The 13217-nt window shown below is 39.4% G+C and overlaps 9 protein-coding genes across 10 annotated transcripts; 7 read left to right on the forward strand and 2 right to left on the reverse strand.

The window, feature by feature from the left end:
• Positions 1-12: 12 nt before the first annotated feature.
• Gasu_45660 (serine/threonine protein kinase) lies at positions 13-3741 on the forward strand. Of its 2 annotated transcripts, XM_005704366.1 has the most exons (12): positions 13-849; positions 894-1087; positions 1137-1222; positions 1274-1530; positions 1584-1929; positions 1976-2173; positions 2231-2524; positions 2573-2723; positions 2778-2856; positions 2905-2983; positions 3036-3337; positions 3399-3741. In XM_005704366.1, exons 1-12 carry the CDS (start codon positions 32-34, stop codon positions 3556-3558), a joined length of 2964 nt encoding a protein of 987 aa, XP_005704423.1. In that variant the 5' UTR covers positions 13-31; the 3' UTR covers positions 3559-3741. The 2 variants fall into 2 exon arrangements, with proteins under 2 accessions (XP_005704423.1, XP_005704424.1); XM_005704367.1 differs by having other exon boundaries at positions 2231-2723.
• Positions 3742-3792: 51 nt separating this feature from the next.
• Positions 3793-5973, forward strand: Gasu_45670 (de-etiolated-1). The gene is made up of 4 exons (XM_005704368.1): positions 3793-4312; positions 4364-4811; positions 4865-5613; positions 5664-5973. The coding sequence occupies exons 1-4, from the start codon at positions 3795-3797 to the stop codon at positions 5950-5952; spliced, it is 2004 nt and encodes a 667-aa protein (XP_005704425.1). The 5' UTR covers positions 3793-3794; the 3' UTR covers positions 5953-5973.
• Positions 5974-5982: 9 nt separating this feature from the next.
• On the forward strand, positions 5983-6759 carry Gasu_45680 (uncharacterized protein). Its single transcript, XM_005704369.1, has one exon. The coding sequence runs from the start codon at positions 6007-6009 to the stop codon at positions 6712-6714; it is 708 nt and encodes a 235-aa protein (XP_005704426.1). The 5' UTR covers positions 5983-6006; the 3' UTR covers positions 6715-6759.
• A 3-nt stretch (positions 6760-6762) lies between these two features.
• On the forward strand, positions 6763-7773 carry Gasu_45690 (uncharacterized protein). Its single transcript, XM_005704370.1, has one exon. It carries the CDS (start codon positions 6796-6798, stop codon positions 7681-7683), a length of 888 nt encoding a protein of 295 aa, XP_005704427.1. The 5' UTR covers positions 6763-6795; the 3' UTR covers positions 7684-7773.
• Positions 7774-7782: 9 nt separating this feature from the next.
• Gasu_45700 (serine/threonine kinase 19) lies at positions 7783-8743 on the forward strand. The gene is made up of 3 exons (XM_005704371.1): positions 7783-7941; positions 7987-8542; positions 8594-8743. Exons 1-3 carry the CDS (start codon positions 7797-7799, stop codon positions 8718-8720), a joined length of 828 nt encoding a protein of 275 aa, XP_005704428.1. The 5' UTR covers positions 7783-7796; the 3' UTR covers positions 8721-8743.
• Positions 8744-8752: 9 nt separating this feature from the next.
• Gasu_45710 (mitochondrial carrier, adenine nucleotidetranslocator) lies at positions 8753-10093 on the forward strand. The gene is made up of 2 exons (XM_005704372.1): positions 8753-9505; positions 9557-10093. The coding sequence occupies exons 1-2, from the start codon at positions 8759-8761 to the stop codon at positions 9956-9958; spliced, it is 1149 nt and encodes a 382-aa protein (XP_005704429.1). The 5' UTR covers positions 8753-8758; the 3' UTR covers positions 9959-10093.
• A 169-nt stretch (positions 10094-10262) lies between these two features.
• Gasu_45720 (ankyrin repeat containing protein) lies at positions 10263-11243 on the forward strand. Its single transcript, XM_005704373.1, has one exon. It carries the CDS (start codon positions 10296-10298, stop codon positions 11115-11117), a length of 822 nt encoding a protein of 273 aa, XP_005704430.1. The 5' UTR covers positions 10263-10295; the 3' UTR covers positions 11118-11243.
• Positions 11244-11248: 5 nt separating this feature from the next.
• Positions 11249-11862, reverse strand: Gasu_45730 (uncharacterized protein). The gene is made up of 3 exons (XM_005704374.1): positions 11716-11862; positions 11617-11651; positions 11249-11566 (listed from the first exon to the last, which is right to left on the reverse strand). Exons 1-3 carry the CDS (start codon positions 11760-11762, stop codon positions 11283-11285), a joined length of 366 nt encoding a protein of 121 aa, XP_005704431.1. The 5' UTR covers positions 11763-11862; the 3' UTR covers positions 11249-11282.
• Positions 11863-12185: 323 nt separating this feature from the next.
• Positions 12186-13212, reverse strand: Gasu_45740 (ufm1-conjugating enzyme 1). Its single transcript, XM_005704375.1, has 7 exons — positions 13121-13212; positions 13004-13065; positions 12898-12957; positions 12732-12851; positions 12653-12681; positions 12514-12604; positions 12186-12464 (listed from the first exon to the last, which is right to left on the reverse strand). Exons 1-7 carry the CDS (start codon positions 13206-13208, stop codon positions 12393-12395), a joined length of 522 nt encoding a protein of 173 aa, XP_005704432.1. The 5' UTR covers positions 13209-13212; the 3' UTR covers positions 12186-12392.
• Between the last annotated feature and the right edge of the window lie 5 nt (positions 13213-13217).

Raw genomic sequence — 13217 nt, forward strand, 5'->3', positions numbered from 1 at the left:
TACTCTACACAACGTTGGTGCAAATTGTACGATGAGTCAATACTCCGAAGAACAACTTACCACCAGGCACGAACAAGGAATACACAGTTTAGAACTACGAGCAGGTATTGAAAGACTTCGGAAAAAGTTGGGAAGCAAAGAACAACAGCGTTCCAGATTATCAGAGGAACGCACAACGACAACAATGACGAGGGAACCTGGAAACTTACAAAGGTCACCTACTCCCATTGCCTTGGACAGAATAACAATTGAAGAGTCACCTAGAAAGAAAGACAGAAAACCTCTTTCAACAAGAGTTTCTTCTAGTTCGCCAGATAAGCTGAATGGAGCCGAACTCGGAAAGTGGAACGAAAGTGCTGTTGAAGGTGGACAAACATTGCACTTACGGACAAGCTCTTTACCGAGAGAGTCTAGAAGAGAAGATACACCAAGAAGATCCTCTTCGAGTCCTGACACCCACTTTTGGTCCTTGAGTTCGCCAAAACTTTCCAAAAACCGTTCAGGAAACTTGAGCGACTCTAAAGTTGTTGAAAGTTGGACCGATGAACAACAGGATTTTCCACCTCGTAGTGTAAGTAGTTTTAAAGCACTGGGAGTAATATCTAAATTCGTTCAGTATTCGTCAGGTTCTTCTAAAAGTCCTACTCAATTTAGATTGAGCGAACTGGAGGGCGCCTCAAAGAGGACAAGTTTGCGTAGCCACCTTAGAGTCTCACCAGTGAAGAGCTACGTTGGTTTGACTGCACAGAGAAAGTCCGATAGTGAAGTTTTTCAAGAAGTGAAAAGAAGAACTCGTTCTGCGTCCTGGGGAAATGTGGACGATGTCACGACTCCTAATAACCGTGAAAGGTAAGGAATATTTCAGTTCTTTGAGTTGTTTAATGGATTCATAGAGTTTCGACTGTGGAGAAGCAAATTTATACCAAAGATTTCGAAAGAATTCTGCAGAAAAGAAACCTTGCAGAGTGGAAGAAGAGAGCGGACAGGCTTTCTAAAAGTGACGACTTGAATCATTATCGAGATGTTTTAAGTTCTCCACCTTCAGCAAACAAGAGAAGGTCGGCACCGAGTAGTCCTAATTATGAAAGTAAGTGGGTCTTGTCAGAAACTTCTATATAACCCACTGCATTCCATAGAAGATTACTCGTTTTCTGATAACAATCATGAAGCAGACTTATCGATGGATAAGATAAATACTGCCTTTGAGAATCTGGGAATACATGTATGAACAGTTTTTGTACATTATCGTTTGTCAGACCGACCAATATTGTAGGAAACCCATATATCTGACTCAAAATCTCCTGCAACAGAAGATAGTATTCGAGAAACCTATGAGACAGTAGAAAACCTATCAGATAATTCGGAAGATTCGATGGATGAAGAAGCAAAGAGCTTGTCAAACGTAGACAGTGGTTTGTTTAGTCACAATTCCATTCCAGAAGAACCGAAACTGCTTTCCATTATACCTTCTGTCGAGTTTGAGTTGAAAAGTCCTTCAAGAGAAGATTTTATTGCTTCAGAGCTCATTGGGTAAGTTGGCAGAGTCTCATTGTTCGTTAAATTGACATTGTGTCTTGTGATAGGGAAGGGGCGTATAGCAAAGTTTTACGTGCAACTCATAAACCGACCGCCAAAGAGTATGCAGTAAAAGTTGTATCAAAGCAGATGGCCCGAAAGTTGGGACAAGAAGGAAGACTCATTAACGAACAGGTTTGTCTTCAGATGGTTATCGGTCATCCATTTATTGCACGTTTGGCTTCTCTTTTTGAGGACGAATCTTTTCTGTATTTTGTAATTGAATTTTGTCCTTATGGAGATATGAATAATCTTATTAAAATTGCTCGTCGTAAGAATCGAGCTTTAACTAAAGACACTATAAGATTTTATGCAGCCGAGCTAGTTAGTGCATTGGAGAAAGTGCACAAAGAAGTATGGACGAGTTGACAAATTTAGACCGGCAATTAATTATTTTTAGGGAATCATTCACAGGGATGTAAAACCACAGAATATCTTAATTGGAGATCGCGGTCACTTGAAACTGACGGACTTTGGCATTGCAGCTCGTATTCAGTCTCCCAACAGCAATAGAGACACTGGGGATTTCGACAGTAGTTTAGATTCAGCAGATCGGAGAAATTCTTTTGTTGGTACTTTCACATATATGGCCCCTGAGGTAAATATCTTTGCATGACATTATAAAGAACGATGTGAATAACAAACCTTTCTATAGCTTATTCGGGAGGAAGGAGCCTGTTTTGCGAGCGATCTTTGGGCATTGGGTGTTATCTTATATCAAATGTTTACTGGAGAAGTTCCTTTCAAAGGAAGTTCGGACTACTTGCTGTTTCAAAGTATTTTGAAAGGCCATGTTGAATTCCCCAAAAATTTTCCATCTGCGAGTGGTCGAGACTTGATCGAAAAGCTTCTAGTAACAGATGTAGATATGCGCCTTGGAGCCAAAGGCTATGATGATTTGAAGAACCACTCGTTCTTTCGAGGTATTCGTTTTGAATTTTTAGACAAAGTTAGTTGTCCTAGCCTATTTTTGTTGCTTTTGCTTATTTTCTCAAAGGTTGACGCCACAAAAGTTTTGGACATTGGAAATAGCTCTTCTCAGAGGAATGCTTTGAAAACGGTTGGCAAGACTATTGGTTCCATTTTTAGTGTGGTTGGAAATGTTGCCAATTTGGCTTCGTTGGCTGAAATTTGGGATTCATCTAAATGTATGTTGACTTATTGTTGACGAGAAATGGTTTCTCAATACATTTATTTTTTAGTTGGTTCTGTGTATGAGAAGGAGTTGGATGATTCCAATGAGATGACTACCCCATTAGAGCTGTATATTAGTCATGAAAAGTGAGCATTATTTTATTTGTCGTAGTAAGTTCCTTACTTTGCTTTTAGATGGAGGCAGTCTTCAAGAAAAGTATTGAATCTTGCCGTGGAATGGACTGGCAATTTGGTTTTAAGACATCCCGTTGAGGTTGGTGTATTTTTTGAACTTTCAGAGATATTGTTTTGATTGGATGAAAAAGGTTGCAAAGGACTTGTTAGCGAGAGAAAAGAGTATTTTGGAAGAAGCTGATCGAGATTGGGCTCTTGTTCCATCGGATGAATATAAGGAGTTTTTAGTGGCAGCGGCACAATTACAGTCTGTTAGTCCTAGTAACTTGACAGATCCTGAACGTATTGCTTTTTGGACTACGATGTATCACGTTATGTTCCTTCATATTTTAAAGTTTCTTACTCCTGTGACAAGAGCACTAAGAAACGAACGTTTTTTTCGAGATGCATTTTACAGAATATATACTTTGGATTACTGTTTGGATGATATTGAGTAGGAAAATTTTGTATATTTTGTTGAAAGCAAGTTGTAACATGCTTTGTGTATCTCATAGATATGGTATGTTGGGAGCTGGACAAAAAGGAAGGAAGCCGTATTTTCTACCAGATGATCCCCGAGACACTATACGAGTGCAAGAAGTTGAACCTGCTTGTTTTGAAATGCTGCATAAAATTCGAGTGAGCAGAGGCTTCTGTGAATCGTTTTATCAGTAGAAAAAGACGATAACCTTAAGAGAGATTTTGTCTTTTAATGATGATGGATCGATCAGCTTAGATTGTATCCCTTTTTGGAATTTTGGGTATAACTCATGCTATCTTTTTCTTATTATAAAGGGTAACAACCACTGTATAGTTGAAACTATTTGATATATAGAATATAAAACCATTCAAATTTCATGTCGTCTTCAGAAAACTCGCAAGATTGGCCACGTGAAAATGAAGACCAGTTTATGTGGCGTTTCAACAGTTTTCGTTCACCGGAGCCTTCCACGAGCGGTACACAGCGCCGCTCAGAGACAAGTAGGTTTATGGAGAGAGAAAGAGAGATTACTCAAGGTGTTAGAAGAAGACAGCGTTCACTTTTGCCTTCTCTTTCTCGAATGGTCGGCTTTGAAAGTGAACGTGGAAGAGCAACAGGGTCTGATAGAGAGCTGTCACAATCCTACGTAGAAGCCTACTCCACCAATATAAAGAAAACAAAACAAGGCAAAAAGAAATATCAGCGAAAGACAGCAACTTGTAGTCAATTAGAAAACCTTATGGAAGCTTTGTTCTATCGAGAGTGTGGATTTGTGAAAGCGTCATCTGGGTCTTGTCGTTTTTTTCGAATAGTTTATCGTGCAATAGTTCCGAATGGTGGTGCAACTTTAGATGTGAAGCTTCCAAATATAATCATCCGAAGGTTTACACCCGATGGAAAGTATCTGGTTTGTTTCAGTCAGAATCAAAAGGATTTAGTGGTCTACAGGTTTGTATAATGATGAGTATGTTGGTTGTTAAATTACTGAATTCGAATCAGGTATGTTGGACCTCATTTTTGCACTAAAGGTCCTGTTTCCGACATAGAGTCCATGAATAAGGAAAAGAATCATTCTGATATTCTTAACTCTTTCGAACATTTCTTTTCACTTCACTTTCAAAGGACTGTTGCTTTAAGAAGTGAAATTCTTTGTAAAACATTTTGTATAGCTGGGTTGAATGGAACCTGTTTGATTGTGGCTTCCTGGTCACCTCCACAGGCTTCTAGTAGTATCGATGATAGAGAAACTGTTTCTAGCACAAGTAGAGAAAGACCTGCATTGAATTTCGTACCTTGTTTGGAAAAATTGAGTTTACATACTGTAAATGTAGAAACTGGTTGTTTATGTGACAGTTGGAGTCTTCGGGATGACTTTGTGGATTTGGAAAATCATTCCGGTGTGCATTTATTGGAAGATACTTTATTGGTTTTATCTCTACGTTTTCAGGTGAGGGAGTAAATGACAATTTTTTACACTTTGACTCAACACGCAGATATAAGAAGTTGCACATTTTGAAGCTACTTCCTTCCGGAATGTTGGTACCCTTTAAGGAAATAGGTCCTCATTGTTTTGAAGATGATTCCCTAGTGATAGCTCAAATGGAGGAAAGGGAAAGAAGGTTTCGTCTCAGTCTGGAAAATCACAAATGGTTCTCATTAAGAGGAGTTCATTGGAATTTTGAACCTGAAGAGGTTTTAGAGAGTCGGGTAGAAAATACAGGTTTGGGAAATGGAATGGCTTCGAGAGGGTTTTATGCAGGATTGATGCATCGCATTTTGACTTATTTCTATACTCATTCAATGTATTCGGACAATGTAGACTCGAATTCTCGCTCACAATTCTTTGATCGGTTTCAGGATTATACTTCATTCGTCATATTGAAAGCTCAGCTTTTGGACACTGAACATATCATCCTAAGATTGGCAAGAGCAGAAGATGCTCAAAGAGCCATGGATCCTTCGTTGATGACCTTTTTCTTAGGTTTTTACAATATGACAAGTACTCATTTTGCGGCTATTTTGTCCAACAACCATAGTGAACTTGCAAAGATTGTAGAAAATCATAGCAGCAAGTTTTTACATACCTGTATGTCTTCCGATTTTTATTATGGAGGATCGAGTCCTACTATTCGATATCGTTTTTTACTTGGAAGCGATAGAACTTCGAAAGAAGGAGGAAACTGGTCAGAGCATACAGTGAAACGAATTCTTTCTTCCATACCATGTTCTTGTCAAGTGTTTCATCACAGGTATTGCATATTTGCTTGATCCTATTTCTATATTTTGAACTTGTTGCTAGTCCTTATTTAGATAGAAAACTGTTCTCATTTGATGAAAGCAAATTGTTGGCGTTACAAGGATACAAAATGATTCCCTGTAGTGATACAGGAGTCATCAAGTTTACTCTTTCATCAGGAGGGCCGCTACGGTTCAAACTTCGTTCAGACTTTCGTCCGCAGTCAGAATCCGCAGAAAACTGGAAACGGCTGACTAGTTTTTTGTTTCATCCAATTTTTCCGTTTGTGATTAATATGCAGCAAAGTTTGTTGGAGCCATTGCAGATCAACTTTTACTACCATTTAGAATGATCGAGAGGATGATGAAGTGGGTTTAGATGATTGGCGCCACACTTGTCAACAACTATGGCACAAGATGAAAACAAAGAACAACCAAAGAAAGACTGGAAGACGATAATATCTCCTCAGTATTGGAAAAACAGCGTATCTTTGTTATTCACAGATGCTGAACAAGGAAATTTTGTTCTCCCTTCGTTGCAAAGCGTCTCGTTTTCAAAAGCTAGTGAGACGATAGGTAAACAAGTAAAAGAGTCGGCAAAAGAGCTTGGTGCTTTGTTCTCAGCTGAAGAGTGTCCATCACAACAAGGTTCGAAAGAAGCTCCTTGGGAAGTTTTGACTGCAAGGGAAAAACCTTTTGCAAAAGAAATTGAAGAGAGGATATTGAAGATAACGAGTGACTGTTACCGGTCTAGAAAAGAAAGGGAAGAAATATTTCTTTCATTATCTTCGTTGAAAGATTCTCACTTTCGGTGGTCAAACAACTCTTCGGAGAAGATGAAACAAGCTATGGCAGCTCTGGAAAAAGATCCCATACTGCCAGACTTACGAGCAGGTTTGGTACCGAAAAGAATGAGTGAGGAGAATTTTTGGCGCCAATATTTTTATCTCGTAGAAAAAGTGAAAAAGTCGGTGGTAACGAATAGTCAGTTTGGACTGTTTGACGAGTGGGAGAGCTGGAGTGATACTACGAGTCACCCAACTTTGGAACATAGCCAAGAGAATAGTGATTTGGATAACGAAGTAGATCAAGTGTTGAATGATGTTTTGGAATAACACGATTGAATATCACGTTGTTTGAATAAAACTTTATTTATGATTTTAATGGAAAAGCAATTGTGGAGACGACAACATCAGATGGGTCCGAGATATGAAACGGAACGGTTCCGAACTTTGCTCAGTTTTACGAGTAGTAGTGTGGAATTGAAATGCTTCCGTTCCAAACCTATTTATGGATGCCACAAGTCAACTATTTTAGGGACAAAGTTGGTTGCGCAGAGATGCTGTTCTGTAGCGAGTTGGAGGAGAAGGAACGCAGCGAACACACCAGTCAGTGAAAAAGAGATCCGTTGGGTTCTACACGCTAACTTGTCATTTCCGAAAAAGAAAACAAAAAATCCATTATCAGGAGCTTTTACTCTTTTAGGCGTCTCTTGTGTGTTTCTTTTAGGAAGACCGACACAGGCTGCTATTTGGAAGGGACAAGGTGCTAGGTCCTTGGAACAGCACACTGCCTTTGTAGAAACAAAAAGTGATACAGCTTTTGACGAAAAGTTTCTAAGAAACGAAAAGATCACGGAAGTTCCTGCTGCCGATTATTTGGAAAGTTGTGTGGATAGGGACTTCCAGTATAGTTTTAGTTGGTCGAGAACTTACGAGTTGTACACGCTTTTTGGTTCTTTGGCGTTTGTTGTGGTTTTCAACACTTTTGCAGCTTTCGTAGATAATTTTATTCAGCAACAGGAACGGAAGGAGGTTCAAGAAGAGATGGAACGATTTGGTCGCTTTTTATCTCCCAAAACAGAATATAGAGATGATGTTAGCTTGGAGAAGGTAGATATTAACATGTGGAAAGCACAACAACGAGAACGTTCTTTCTATGGTAGGGAATTTTCCGCACAAGATATGTTTGAAGATAATAACAACCATGACGGTGAAGAAGAAGAAGACAATGATGGAGATGAAAAGAACAAAGATGACGGTGACGTTGACTACAAAGGCTTGGAAAAGCTGTTGAAGAAATAGTCTTGTTGAAAGTATGCACAGATTTGAGTAGAAATCGTATGGACGTTTTGTTGGTTTTTTGTTTCGATAAATACGAAAAAATTTGTGCTGAAATCTTGTGAGTGTACGTCACAATGGTTGTAGAATTAAAAATTTGCGCTTTATATAAGCGATGTAGAAGACTGGATGAGGACTGTCTCTATTCTCGAGAGCAAAAAGTGCTCCAAGTTCTTCTTATAAACGAGTTAAAAACAAGTGAAATGGAAGAAGACACAACAGGTATTGTTCTTCTTTAATGGGTGGTCGAAAACTGAACCACTTTAGATTTTCCTTGTCCAAGTGATGTAGAGGTGGCACTCGAGGTTTTGTTTCAAGACTTTCCCGGAGTTTTCGAAATTCCAGGTTTTCCTCCTTGTGCACTGCAGAGTCAAGTTCAAGCACTGGTAAAAGACAATAGCAAGGTGGAACCTGAACTTCGGCACTTGATATTGTTTAACGCCGTTCGTTCCTTTCACGTGGTCGTCGGCGGTGTGGTAGATAGCGTTATCGTAAGAGAGAAGGACTTCCGAGAATACGTCGAAGGTTTAGTTGACAAGCAAAATGAGTTGGAAACGAGAGCAATCCACTATTTTATCGATAGGATACTCAAAGTCTATCGGGGCAAGTTTCTAGAAGAGTGGAATCTTGAACAGCATTTTGGAAAGGAGGCACTAGAGTTTTTACCATACTGGGTCCGAGTGGGAGTTTGTGTTCGACGTGATAACAAGAGTTATTGGCTATCTCTCCCCAACGTCGGTAGGTTTTTGAAACATTGTCTTCAAGGAAGGAAGGAAATTCTTCTCATGTTGAAACGAACTCGGTTCCATGAGATAGCAGTCAAGTACGATATGAATATGCAATACATTTGATATTCTACTTACACTATACGTAGAACTTTAGAGAAACGAAAGTTAAAACGTTCCAGTTTTCCACCAAAGTTCCATCTTCGAGAGTTGATTGGCGGTGGTCAAGTCGAGCAAATAGAAAGTCCAGCGGGCACGATGATTCGTTTGGAATAAAGTTGAAGTTAGCATATCTTCCTCTCATTCAATTGGGAATGTTTTTATCTCATGAATTGTTGGCAACGGGGCAAAACGCATCGCATAATGGGACCCCCTTGACGAACCCCTTCGGCCGAAAACAAATATCGGCCGCAATTGCTTCAACAGAATTGTATCGAATTCGTCGTTCCTCGACCCAAAATTTCCAGTGTCACGTCGTTGATTCAGTTTGGTTCTTAACATACGTAGATATGGCAACAGCAGTAGAAGGAAAGCAAGAGTCGGCAAAGGACACAAAGTTGAAAAAAGCTTTTGACTTGAAGTCTTTTTTGAAGGACTTGGCAGCAGGAGGTGTAGCCGGAGCAATTTCTAAGACGGCGGTGGCCCCTATTGAAAGAGTGAAGTTGTTACTTCAAGTGCAGTACTCTAACCCACAAATCCCTGAAGAGAAACGATACAAAGGCATAATTGACTGTTTTAGAAGAGTTCCAAAGGAACAAGGGTTCATCTCTTTCTGGAGAGGGAATATGGCGAACGTCATCCGTTACTTCCCCACACAGGCCCTTAACTTTGCCTTCAAGGATAAATACAAGTCCATCTTCTTAGAAGGAGTTGACAAAAACAAACAGTTTTGGAGGTATTTCGTTGGAAATCTGGCAGCAGGTGGTGCAGCAGGTGGAACTTCTTTGTTCGTGGTGTATCCTTTGGACTTTGCTCGTACGCGACTTGCTGCTGATATTGGTAGAGGCGAAGGTCGTTTATACACTGGCCTACTGGATTGTTGTATCAAGACTGCCAAATCAGTAAGTAGATATACCGATATATAAGAAAGTTATCTCACGTTGGTTATATAGGACGGAGTTATTGGTCTTTATCGAGGGTTTGGTGTTTCTTTAGGTGGTATTATTGTCTATCGCGCAGCCTTCTTTGGTTTATTCGACACTGCAAAGCCTCTACTGTTGACTGGCAAATTAGAAAACAATATATTCTTGTCTTGGGCTATTGCTCAAACAGTTACAACGACTGCAGGTATCATTTCCTATCCGTTTGACACGGTTCGTCGAAGAATGATGATGCAGTCTGGTTTACCTGCGGAGAAGAGGTTATATAAGAATACTTTTGACTGTTGGATAAAGACTGCCAAAAATGAAGGTTCAACTGCCTTTTTCAAGGGTGCACTTTCCAATGTTATTCGTGGAACGGGTGGTGCCATTGTGCTAGTATTGTATGATGAGTTTAAGAGGTTGCTATATTAATTCAAAAGGGCTTCTCTAATCAGCAATGTAATGCATTAAAAATATCTTGGTGATTTTTGTTTGTTTGTTTGCTTTTCTGTCTTCCTTAAATGAGTTTTTAATAAAGGGCGAGTTAACTTGCGCCGTTTCATATGTTAAAAAGTGGAAAGACATGAGTTTACGGTCTCTGTGAGAACCCTTTTGATGCAGCGCCACGTTCAACGCTCCCCAAAAGGGCGATTTCCGAAGAAAACTGCAGCATGTGTGGAAAATCCCCATTTGCTATTTTTAGCAAATTGCGATTTTTCTACATGACACGATCCTATTGTGCGTGTTTTATTAGCACTCGTTGAAAGAAATGGGCAAGCAGTTGAAAATGAGTTTGGAGCCATTGAACTTGGAACTTTTATCACCTGTCGTGAATATTGGACCATCATCTTTGGAGACAATGACAACAGCTCTATTACAAGATAACAACTGTTTACTGCAAGAAAGACAACACCTTGAGGAATTGGACACAGGTACCCGTTCTTTTTCTCCTAGCAGAAGAAAACTACTTCATGCATGCGCAAAAGGAAATGTCGATACAGTTAGGAACCTCGTGCAAGAACAAAAAGTTTCACCCAACTTTTACAACTATGATAAGAGAACACCACTGCATTTGGCAGCAGCTGAAGGACATCTAGAAATTGCTCAAATACTTGTTGAGGCAGGAGCATCTTTAACTACTTGCGATCGGTGGGGATGTACACCGATCTTTGATGCAGTGAATGGAAAACATCAAAGATTGACCCAATACCTTTTCGATGCACTTCAGGACAACATTGCACCCACCAGAAGACATTCTACCTCATGCTCAACTCCCTTTGGAATAGATTCACAATATGGTTGCTTGAATTCTCTCTCATCGGGACGCTGGAGTCCTTGTTCTCTGGAACGTCTCAAAAGATATATGCAGAATGAAGAAAATACCTCAGAAGAAGCGCAAGAGAGTGAAGGAAAAAATCGAGATGATCGAGGAAACTCCGATCAACTGTATCACAACTCAATATCTCACCTTCAACAAATCAATGAGGAATATACCCGGAAACAGAAAGAACTCCTTCAAATATTTCAACAACAGAAACAAAGCTTAGTTCGAAGAAGAATGTCTCGAATTTGTATAGATCTGGAAGATTAATTCTACAAACTTATAGGAAAGAGAAAAACTGGGTACGACAAACCTCACTTTTCACGGTTCGAGGTTGAGTCGGGATTTTCAAAGTCTTTCTGTGCAACTTGAAGCGTGGCCAGAAAATCTTTGGAAGAAATGACTGGAGCTGAACCTTTACTCCAGGGCTTTTGGTTAGTCCTGCAAAGTCTTGTCCCTAAAGAAAACAGGGTTTAGACGATTTCCTGCAATCATGGTGTCCCTATTACCTGCAGTGCTCTGCAAAGCTGAATACAAGGCTTCATCATATCTTTGTTGCAGCTTTTTTTCAACTTCTTTCGCGTTGAAACGAGTGCTTCGTTGAAAACTGTTTACTTTGTTGGACGAAGATATCTCAAAGTCCTGCTGGACGTCCACAGTCGAACTATTCTGAACACTCCTTTGCACTTTATTTTCTGTCTTTGTATTATTCACGGACTCTATAAAAATCTGAGTGTGTAGGCTTCTTTGAAGTGAAAGACAATCTTACCTTTCTTGCCCCGTCCACCACGTCCCCTTGGTCTACTGTCACATAGTACGAGAGCATCAGTTTACTGTTCCAATTACGATAGCAAGCAGAGATTCATACCTAAAACTTAAGTTACCACGACTTGGTCTATGTGTGTCTCCTCCCATAAGTTTAAAGACTTTTTGGTTCAAACTCAGTCAACCAACGGCCCCAAAAAAAATACTACTGCGCGGTTAATAATATCCGAAATCAACTCTACCGATGAAGAAAATCTTTTCTATTGATGAAGATAGTTTCTTAAAAGCATTTCGGAAAGAGTACAAATAAACAGCCATGTGATAACATAATGGGTTAGGTTTACATATTTTTTATCGAAGAAGAACATCAAATATCTTCGAAGAGAGAGAGAGAGAAAGCATGGACACTCTTGTATAAACTCTCTGAAAGGAAACCAATGAAACCCATGTCGATTCTTTCAACATGCAGTTTGATATCGATGAATACTATTTACGTTATTGATTGAACCAGCTTTGAAAAAGCGATATCTACTCACACCATTTCCTATTTGAATACAAATCCAACTAAAACTTGAAACAATCAAAACCTTTATTCGTCTGCAACAAACCAAAAAACATATCATACTACGATTTTGTAAAGTACAATATGTTGCAAAAGATAATCTTTCTCCAGCATACACTCTCTTCGAAGAAGCAGACTGAGATTGACGTGTCTTTGGGTTTGAAACTGTAACAATACAAAAGCAGGTATAAAAAGAAGTGGAATTGAATCAGCAAGGATCACCTGGCAAAACTCGTCAAAACCCCTCTACCAACCATTTCTGGTACTTCTGCTGCCAGCCAAGGTCCCAACTAGGAAAGTAAGAAAGATATATATGATGGAAGATGACAAGTTGCTTACACTAAGAGCCAAGCAGTGTGCAATACCAAAGCGTGGTACGTTACGTGACCATAAAGGTTGAAAGTGTACAGTCTGACATATTTTACCACCACTGAAAAGAAACTTCAGATAGGAAAGGATAGCTTTTGAACAAACGAACCGATACATTTTGGCAGTTTTTCCTTCCAACTAAAAAGGGTTCAAATCGAGACAAAACATAAAATAGGATAATGACAAACCTCAGGTAATACAAGTTCTGGTGGAGTTGTTGGATAACTCACTGGAATCTCAAAAGTAAGTTCGAACTCATACCTAACGTTTTCAAGGTAATACCAACACTTTCCATTCCAAAGTATTCCCTAAACTCCAACTTTAACTTGGCTTCCAACGAACCATAAAAAGTACCGTTTCATCACAATCGATGTAAAACCAATCGTTGTCTTGTTCTTTGTTGAATTGAACGTACTTGAAAGTTTCAACAATAAGAAGAGAAATGAGAAAAAAGGCTTACGTGAATCAACGCACTAAGTTCTTCTTGAAGCCTTTCGTTCCATTTGTCCTTATCTCTCGGTCCTGTTCATATAAACGGCATCTAAGAATGCTTACAAATATAACGAATACTGTTTACCTGCCCGAACACTCAAGAAAGGAAGCTTTTGTACGGTATTCTTTGTTTGATCGTCCATTTTGAGAATTCCCAAACAATTCTTATTCATTCAGTATTA

The sequence above is a fragment of the Galdieria sulphuraria genome (genome assembly GCF_000341285.1).
Source record: "Galdieria sulphuraria unplaced genomic scaffold scaf_42, whole genome shotgun sequence".
NCBI lineage: Eukaryota > Rhodophyta > Bangiophyceae > Galdieriales > Galdieriaceae > Galdieria > Galdieria sulphuraria.

Excerpts from the sequence above, each read along its gene's own strand:
- Gasu_45680 (XM_005704369.1), top strand. The coding sequence starts at position 6,007 with ATGGCACAAGATGAAAACAAAGAACAACCAAAGAAAGACTGGAAGACG.
- Gasu_45690 (XM_005704370.1), top strand. The coding sequence starts at position 6,796 with ATGGGTCCGAGATATGAAACGGAACGGTTCCGAACTTTGCTCAGTTTT.
- Gasu_45740 (XM_005704375.1), bottom strand. The coding sequence starts at position 13,208 with ATGAATAAGAATTGTTTGGGAATTCTCAAAATGGACGATCAAACAAAG. Across the intron at positions 13,066-13,120 it reads TTTCTTGAGTGTTCGGGCAG|GACCGAGAGATAAGGACAAA; the intron begins GTAAACAGTATT and ends TTATATGAACAG. Across the intron at positions 12,465-12,513 it reads CACACTGCTTGGCTCTTAGT|TTGGGACCTTGGCTGGCAGC; the intron begins GTAAGCAACTTG and ends TTACTTTCCTAG.
- Gasu_45710 (XM_005704372.1), top strand. The coding sequence starts at position 8,759 with ATGTTTTTATCTCATGAATTGTTGGCAACGGGGCAAAACGCATCGCAT. Across the intron at positions 9,506-9,556 it reads GTATCAAGACTGCCAAATCA|GACGGAGTTATTGGTCTTTA; the intron begins GTAAGTAGATAT and ends TTGGTTATATAG.
- Gasu_45730 (XM_005704374.1), bottom strand. The coding sequence starts at position 11,762 with ATGGGAGGAGACACACATAGACCAAGTCGTGGTAACTTAAGTTTTAG. Across the intron at positions 11,652-11,715 it reads CGTGGTAACTTAAGTTTTAG|TAGACCAAGGGGACGTGGTG; the intron begins GTATGAATCTCT and ends ACTATGTGACAG. Across the intron at positions 11,567-11,616 it reads TGGTGGACGGGGCAAGAAAG|AGTCCGTGAATAATACAAAG; the intron begins GTAAGATTGTCT and ends AGATTTTTATAG.
- Gasu_45660 (XM_005704367.1), top strand. The coding sequence starts at position 32 with ATGAGTCAATACTCCGAAGAACAACTTACCACCAGGCACGAACAAGGA. Across the intron at positions 1,223-1,273 it reads TTGAGAATCTGGGAATACAT|GAAACCCATATATCTGACTC; the intron begins GTATGAACAGTT and ends CCAATATTGTAG. Across the intron at positions 2,857-2,904 it reads CTGTATATTAGTCATGAAAA|ATGGAGGCAGTCTTCAAGAA; the intron begins GTGAGCATTATT and ends CTTTGCTTTTAG.
- Gasu_45670 (XM_005704368.1), top strand. The coding sequence starts at position 3,795 with ATGTGGCGTTTCAACAGTTTTCGTTCACCGGAGCCTTCCACGAGCGGT. Across the intron at positions 4,313-4,363 it reads AAGGATTTAGTGGTCTACAG|GTATGTTGGACCTCATTTTT; the intron begins GTTTGTATAATG and ends AATTCGAATCAG. Across the intron at positions 5,614-5,663 it reads TGTCAAGTGTTTCATCACAG|TCCTTATTTAGATAGAAAAC; the intron begins GTATTGCATATT and ends ACTTGTTGCTAG.
- Gasu_45720 (XM_005704373.1), top strand. The coding sequence starts at position 10,296 with ATGGGCAAGCAGTTGAAAATGAGTTTGGAGCCATTGAACTTGGAACTT.
- Gasu_45700 (XM_005704371.1), top strand. The coding sequence starts at position 7,797 with ATGGTTGTAGAATTAAAAATTTGCGCTTTATATAAGCGATGTAGAAGA. Across the intron at positions 7,942-7,986 it reads AATGGAAGAAGACACAACAG|ATTTTCCTTGTCCAAGTGAT; the intron begins GTATTGTTCTTC and ends GAACCACTTTAG. Across the intron at positions 8,543-8,593 it reads TTCCATGAGATAGCAGTCAA|AACTTTAGAGAAACGAAAGT; the intron begins GTACGATATGAA and ends CACTATACGTAG.